The sequence below is a fragment of the Anopheles coustani genome, chromosome 2, assembly GCF_943734705.1.
Source record: "Anopheles coustani chromosome 2, idAnoCousDA_361_x.2, whole genome shotgun sequence".
Taxonomy (NCBI): domain Eukaryota; kingdom Metazoa; phylum Arthropoda; class Insecta; order Diptera; family Culicidae; genus Anopheles; species Anopheles coustani.
In genome coordinates, this window is record NC_071289.1 from 53,326,648 (window position 1) to 53,334,928 (window position 8,281).

At 40.1% G+C, this 8,281-nt stretch overlaps 1 protein-coding gene and 1 pseudogene across 1 annotated transcript; one reads left to right on the forward strand and one right to left on the reverse strand.

Moving 5' to 3' along the window:
* Positions 1 to 423: 423 nt before the first annotated feature.
* Positions 424 to 5,280, reverse strand: LOC131264621 (uncharacterized; annotated as a pseudogene).
* Positions 5,281 to 7,613: 2,333 nt separating this feature from the next.
* On the forward strand, positions 7,614 to 8,213 carry LOC131264622 (uncharacterized). The gene is made up of 3 exons (XM_058266894.1): positions 7,614 to 8,000; positions 8,055 to 8,132; positions 8,205 to 8,213. The coding sequence occupies exons 1-3, from the start codon at positions 7,614 to 7,616 to the stop codon at positions 8,211 to 8,213; spliced, it is 474 nt and encodes a 157-aa protein (XP_058122877.1).
* The last annotated feature ends 68 nt before the right edge of the window (positions 8,214 to 8,281 follow it).

The window sequence follows — 8,281 nt, forward strand, 5'->3', positions numbered from 1 at the left end:
CCGTTGAACTTTGACATTAGGAAGCAGGCCAAAATTGGTCAGTCAAATGGAAACATACCATTTTTTCTCAATCTTGGAAAATGTTTAGCAGATCGGCTGGCAGCTATTTCTATTGGATTCTATTTCGATGTACTTCAATAGAAAGCCGTGTATTTGCCATGAAATGAAGCACGGTTTTCTTTTGATCTGAGGACCAACGAATAAAATTCGCAAATTCATGTGTTAGTAACTCCACCACCAATTTTTGAGTCACTCCTAATTCACATAGATGTAGACGCTCACCAACTGGAACGCCGGCTATCAAATCAAAATTTAGAACATCGTCCAAACACGTTGACGGAATCCAGCGTCCGTGCGCAATGGTGCATTCACCGAGTCAAAAATAATTCTTCCCGGACCAATGCATTCGCCAATACAGGTGCATCAATGCATTCCATTGAAGCTCATCGTAGCTTTAGCAAAAGTGCGCGCTGGGGAATCAACGATCAGGGCACGAAGTGATAAGCGTACCACTTTATCACCGAAACGCTAACCTCTTTGATGAAGATCATAAACTTCCACAATAAGAGGTCGCCAAAATTCTTCTACCAGCTCTGGTTTTGAATTGCCACAAAACACTGCGACAAGCATCACCGGTGCTTTTGGCAATTCTTCCACCTTTATAAGTATCGGCTACAGCTGTCGACTTGAACTTCTAAAAAATTTAATGAAAACACAAATTTTCTAAACAAAAGTTTTTCCTTAACACGTTGACTGCCAAGTCTTTTTGAGCGCATTTCACCGTAAGGCCAAGAAAATCGCTTCAGAGAGGGAGTCGCTTACTCATATGTATTTGTGGGAAGCGCTTCGCTCATTGATAACCTACTCACATGCTTTGCGATATTATACTCTATTTTATCATTTTATTATGTTATAAATTATTATACTTTTATTATATACGAAGTAACAGCATGGACCGGTCGAAGGCTCACGCTAATGTAAAAAAAGTTACTACATATTGTGCAAGTTGCCTGAACCAATCACTGATGTGTTTAATTTGTTTCAACATTGTATACAAGAATTAATTTTATAATAAACTTAATAACGAATGAATTTTGTGAACTAATCAAACTTATTTCTCTATTCAATGCAAACCGTTTTGCGCATATAAAGCTGCGGATAGACGGATGCAATCGGCCCTATTCCGGGGAACGGTCGTTCCCGGGAAGGGTCGTTCCCGTAGTTTGTTTACGTTTAACTGTCAATTTTTTTAAAAAATGTTCGTTTTCTGTTCTACGCCAGAATTAAACTGTTATACGCGGGAACGGTCGTTCCCGCATTGTATGGGGAAAATTTTTGCTGCTCTTTGAGCATCCGTTCAATCGTCTACCCGGGTAGTTTTGTAGTTTTATTTTCAAATAACTTTTGATTGCATTGTCGTATCGGCATGAAACTTTCAGAACGACTAGAACAAATAATTTTCTATCGTTTTGCTGAACCAACAATTTTTTTAAAGGTATTTAAACAATTTTTTTTTGCATTATTCGGTTGACACCCCTTACTCGTACAACCGGCCAACCCGTGTGGTCTATACATTTATATGGGAGATTCCGTTTGCCTGTACTTTAGACCTCATATCTTTTTATTGCGATGTCGGATCTATTTGAAATTTTAAGTAATGATACTTGAGGGTATTTTCGTAAACATTGTATATGAGTCATAAATTTAAAAATTCATTACGTATATTTATTTGTGGTTCCCAAAAAATCACCCTTCATATCTACAACATACTACCAGTTTAGCCCATATAGCATAAATGGAAGGTTGCTTTTTATGTAGCTTAGTTCGATCCTTGATACAGAATTATTTAAAATTTTCGGGAAAGCTACATAAAACATAAACTTTCAGTCATTTCATACTATCGTCGTTTTTTGTTGCAATCTCTCTGGGAACAGCGCTTTGTCCGATACTTTACTCTTTTTTCGTCCGCAATGTTGGTGCTAGTCATTGGGCTTCGTGCCTGTTTGGTGTAATCCATTCTTTGTATTGAGTTTTTTCATAACTCTCACCATTTACATTTACATTTATTTGGTACAATTGTTTGCCTTAGGGGCTATACAATACAAACTTAAAACTAGCTTAAATAGGGGGAAGGACTCTAGGAGAAAATACTGGAACGGAATTGGGTGATGGTGATATTGAAGTCAAATAGACCGCTCGCTGCATTGAAGGTCGATAGCGACCGATGCAACGGATCGTTCTGGTCAGAACTTGTCCGGTTAGTGGGTAGCAAGAAAGGTGGTCTATCACGAAGATGACGCGAAGGGATGTAAAAGGGTAAGGAAGATAGAAGGAGAGGAGCATCAAAGTCATGGAGGAGGAGGTTCGCGATGAACAAGGATTGGGTGGCCGCATGTTTTTGCTGAATAGTTTGAAGTCCGAGCAAATGCGACGCGACGGGTAGGGGGGAATAGGAAATGCAGAGTCGTTGACAAAACATCTCGTAGCAAGGCGAGTAAAGTTGCGCTGCACACTTTCCGTCCTGTTCATTGCTATAACCCCCGCAGGGGACCATACAGCACAAGAGTATTTGAATATTGGGCGGACCCAACAGCTGACATGCGCGTTATAAGGCCAAGTGTCCTGATCGGTCTATCCACTATTGAATTGATGTGGTCAAAGAAGGTGAGTCGGTCATCCAGCCGCACCCTAAGATCCTTCACCGCAGATACCCTCGTAAGTGGATTCCCACAAAGTAATCGAAACAGATCGGATCACGAATGCGTCCGAACGATACATTTTTGTGGACAGAGCACTAGGCCGTTTACGGTGCACGGTGCAAAAGTCATTGAGGGATCTTTGGACAGAATGTCAGTCAAGGAGGGTGGAGACAAGAAGGAAAATCTTAACACCATCGGCATATAGGTAGTACCCATCACCCGGAAGGACACCCTCGCAGTCGTTGAAGAAGATGGGTAATAGGAGAGGACTCAGGACGCCCCCCTGAAGGACATTAAGAGAAAAGAGAAGTGATTTGGCACTCTCACCCTATAGGAGCGACCTGAGAGGAAGGGTTACGATACGCAATACGATAGCAATGGATCGCCAACACCGAATCGTTCGAGTTTCGCCATCAACAGATTGTGGTGTAGTCAAACGACCTAGCCGCTATGCGCAAATTGCACTTCCGTTCTGCCAGCAATTCGTAGAAACGCCGACCTACCTAACGGGCTCTGTCGGTCCGAGCATACCGACGCTGGCTTACGGGAAAGGACACTGTTGGCCCCACGAAGCGCTTAACATGTCACGACGGAACGGGGTGTGATGAGCGTATTCTTGGGCACATAACTTGTTTTAAGAAGTGAAGGGTGAAAGTTTTTGGAACCGCAAATAAATATATGCAATGAATTTTTAAATTTATGACTCATGCACTATGTTTTGAAAAAAGTCTCCAAGTATCTTCACTTAAAATTTCAAATCGCTCTGACATCTCAATAAAAAGATATTTTGTTTGAGGTACAGAAACACGGAATCTCTGGGAAGACCGGTTGAACGTTTACGTAGGTAACACGTGAAGGTTAACCGAAGCTTTTGGTGGTACTCATTTGATTTTCTAATGTTTTCAGCATCATTTGTGATGGGAAAATGAATAAAATTCATGTTTTGAGCAATTGCAATCTCACAAATCCAAATTCAAAAGTAAACAAACTACAGTAAACAAACGACACGATTGATTTCGGCTGTAAAAATACCGCCTACTGTAACGCCTTCTGTTATACTGTCAAAATCGTCGGGAACGACCCTTCCCGGGAACGACCTTTCCCCGGAATAGGGCCGAATATTTCACTGCAATGAAATAAAATTTGACATTCCTACCAAAAATGACAGTGAAAGCAATATTTCGATGCTTAACCTCCCCGTTTGGATCTTTGCAATGTTGCAATGAAATACGCATAGAAATATTGCAATGACTGTCATTTTGGGTAGAAATGTCAAATTTTATTTCATTGCATCGAAATATTGCATCCGTCTATCCGCAGCTTAACACAGTACAAACAGTAGCATGTTCATGGTATTAGTGTCTTTCGCACGCGAGAGAGCAAGCAGTTTCGCTGTCACCCAAAAAGTGGGTGACATGGCCTGGAGAGAATTGTTACTGTCACCCAAAATTGGGTGACATGGCAGTCAAAGTGTTAAACGTACTACAAATTAAAAAATAATGTATATTGAATGACATATGTAATTATGTATCAGTTTTTCGTCTTTATCGTTATTCCCACTACATCGAGATTGCTCTGCGTTCGATAGCCATCTACGATGCTATGCGAATAACGACAAAAACGAAACACATCTGTATATAAAGAGGAAAACGCCAACTTGGCTTCCAACTGGGAAATATTTTAATAAATATAGAATCTACTATACATGAATACTTATCGAAAATAATTCTGCAGGACTGTTTCGATTCCTTGGTACCAGAAATCGTCACCCGAGATGGTAGCTAGTAACAAACCCACGCGGGTGGGTGTTATGAGTAAAGTCCGCTTGTCTCGAGGTAAATCTGAGTTGAGTTTACTTTTCAAGACTGGCAAAATCATGTTCACAATGGCCGAGGCAGTTTTTCCTAAACTGCAATGTATCTGAGACAGTCCTTCAAACTCAGCTTATCCATATAACTATAAAAATTAGTTACATTGCTTGCTGTGATGTCTTCGCCATCATCATCATCATCATCATCCAAGATATTATTATAATCAAACTCTACATCTGGGTTAGTAGATCCATCACCAATATTTACACTATTTACATGTGTATTCGTCGAATCATCTAAAACAAAAAAAGTAGATTTTAATGAGATAGTATGCTCAGATAATGGGGGTGCCCATGGCGCAGCGGTAGCGCGAGGAAACACCACACCACAGGTGTGGGATCGAATCTCGAGTCTGGCACCCTCCGGTATTACGAACGGCTGACCACCGATCTATAATATACCGTCTTTCGGTCACACAAACTCTCTTCGGAGAGAGGCCTTGTCCCATTAGGGGATGTCGTGCCATTTAAAAAAAAAAATGCTCAGATAAGTGGTATATTCAAAACTTTAATTATTAACACTAGGAACAATATTTACTATTGACATATAAAAACGCAAGATTCTGTGGCATTTTTCACTTTTACAAGCATTTTTTCATCGCGGAGCCTACGTGCCTCTAGTGGTTTATCACCCAGATTATTCATCAGGATTTTTTGTAGGAGGAATGGCTTAACTTTTTCAAAGTCTAGGCCTGCCGTTTCTGATTCCATTATCATGAAGGTTTGATCCTCAGGTTTAGTTTTCATATATGTGCATGTGCTTTTTTGTGATTTTTTTTCTCTTCGCCGTTGAGTCATCTGTTAGAGGGCTAAATGGGTTGCTGCGGAGCAATCCACCGCCGGGGTCGTGCATCCCCATCCTTCCGTCCTCTTCACTTTCTTAAAGAACACTTCCTCAGTAGCCTTTTTTTGTCACTAAAAACTCTATCACTGCCGATTAGTCTATCTTTTTTTTTCTTATTTAACTGCTCTTTCAAACTGGATCAACTGAACACGTTCGAAGACACCTGTCGCAGCTCGACGGTCGGCTCCGAAAAAGGGTGAGCCTCGTGGTTTATTCTGACAGTTCTGCTAATTCATGGTACTTTATTCTATCAGGTAGGTTTACAAAGGTGTATGACGTATCCGGTATTCGCACAATACCAAGGTGCCTAATGTCAGGAGTTTACATAATTTTTTTTTATTCCTATTTTGTCTTTAGATAATGTAATCTGCACACTCAATTTTGCGTTGATGAAAAGGCTCTTTTTCCACTTATTATTTTACCATATAAAATACAGACATTCTATGTAAACGAAAAGTGTATACTTGTGTTGCCTGATAAATTGGCTATCAAACTAAATTAAATTATTTAAATTAACACGTTGCTTACCAAGCGTTTTAGCACACTTTTTAGTACATTTTTTTTAAATAAAGTTTGTTCATAACATTTATTAAACCGACGGTTTTTGAAGGCTAAGCAAAAACTTAGCTTACCAAATAACTTATTTTTAATATAACTATAAATTTTATGTTGCATTTTCATTTATTTATGGGTCAAAAACTTTTTAGAACAAAACTGCTGTCACCCATATTTGGGTGACGCGGTACGAAACGTGTTAACACGTTAAGCGCTATGCTCAAATAGCACTGCTTTCCGTTCTGCCAGCGATACGTAGAAACGCCGGCCTACCCAACGGGCTCTGTCGGTCCGAGCAGTCCGACGCCGACTTACGGGGAAGAACACTGTCGGCCCCACGGGGCCGACGTAGCGCTTAACGTGTTAAATAAGGTCAATGATTGCGCGAGTTATACAAGCAAATCCAGTGCTCGTTTGGTTGTACCCCGGCGGCCAAATTGTACTGTTTGGCCAGTTGTCAAAACGAACAGCCTATGTTTCCCGTGTGTGGATATGTGCACCTCACCGAGAGTGTGTGTCTGCTGAAGCTCGAAGAAGCTGCATGGAATTTGCATTCTCGTCTAGCTGTTGGTGTTGTGATAAACAAAGTAAAATATAGTTGGAAACTTGTTCAGTACAAAGTTCTCAGACCAAATATGTACGGTGCGTGTCAAGGAAAGTTAAGGTTTATTAGGAAGTGTACAATTGGAACGCAATACGTCCAGTGCAGCATCGCCGAAGAAGTTTCATCGTCTCTGTACAACATATCATCTTCAGCTTACGGAAACTATAAGTACGTATTAATCATTTAAAACGATTTGTTTGTTAGCCTAAACTTCTTCAAATCATGTATCTAATTGTTTATTTATTCTTTTCCGCAGTGCTAATTAGAAATAACAACAAATGGACCAACCCCGGACCTAAGCAGGAGCTGGATGGGCGAACCGTACGAAGTTAAACTCTCCGAAGCATCTTGATATGGTTGCAGATAAAAAATGGGACCCAAAAACACTAAAAGTATGTACAGGCAAAAACTTGTAATAAAATCATCGTGGTAAAAATAAACTCCTGTATTTATCTTTATGAGTCGTATAAACCTTGAAAATAAGATAAATAAATGGGAAAGGCCTTTTGTAGAGCTCCTCGCGAAACCTTCGTATAGGTCTTCTTGACAGAAGCCCTAACAGTACATCTTGCAATTGTTCTAAGCGGTGCACTTTTAACGATTTTGCGCCGCCGGGGTACTTTCAATATTGCGGCTGACTGTAGGTGCAGTTGGAATGTGATTTTAGTACATAACTCTAATACCGCATGCCAGATTGTTCATTTGTGTAACGTCATTTCATGAAAATAAATGTCACGTTAGGAATAGAATCCGTGAGAGCTGTCAAGTTGCTAGCTTAAGCAAGCCGGACCGGGCCGCTACACGAACCGCAAACTCCAACCGAGAACTCAAAAACCGTATAAGTTTACGTCAAATTTTTTTTCGGTTCGTGTAGCCGCGTTTTGTGGTACCAATGCTGTCGCCAGTCAATGCAAGCGAAAAGTTTCTGACAGTCTATGCATGTGTCAGTCTCTGCTGTTTTTGTTTTTGTTATCAGTTAGCTCAAAAAGCTGCCTTCGAAGCAAACAAGATATCATCTTTAGTTAACACAAAAAGTTAAATATGGATAATCTGTTGATGAGTGAAGAGTGGCTAACAACCCTATCCAGGGTCATCGAGTTAAGTACCCAAAACTCTCAACAACGCAACAGGCAACGCAACAGGCGTATTGTGCGTAGGTGGTGGATGCGTCCAATTTTTTTCCGGCGGCAAGAAGATGGCAACCGTTTGCTTGACAATATTGTAGCAGAGCAAGCAAATGAAACCATGATTAACTTTCTTCGCATGAAGAAGGAAGATTTTGATGTTCTCCTTGACATGATACGCCCAGAAATAAATAGAATGAACACAAATATGCGCGACTCCATAACAGCCCAAGAACGGTTGCTTATAACGCTGCGCTACTTGGCAACTGGAGAAACATTCAGTAGTTTGCAGTATTTGTTTCGGGTGAGTTAACCGCGTTTGATCAAAACAAAATTCAACATTCTTTTTTTATTGTAGGTGTCTCGTTCCTCTATAAGCAATATAGTCAAGGAAACTTGCTCCTGCCTTACTAAAGCTCTACGGTCATATGTGAAGGTAAATTTATTATTTTCAGCTAAAAATTATATAGAGATAAAATGTGTTGAAATTTGGTTTTCTTTCAATAAGATAGCCTAACAATCAATTGTTTCAGTTCATTTAATTTCAACATTCATTTTATTTTATTATCATCATCATCAGCAGAA

Bases quoted from the DNA above. Each gene is read 5' to 3' on its own strand.
- LOC131264622 (XM_058266894.1), top strand. From the start codon at position 7,614: ATGGATAATCTGTTGATGAGTGAAGAGTGGCTAACAACCCTATCCAGG. The intron at 8,001-8,054 runs GTGAGTTAACCG...TTTTTATTGTAG, and splicing joins GTTTGCAGTATTTGTTTCGG to GTGTCTCGTTCCTCTATAAG.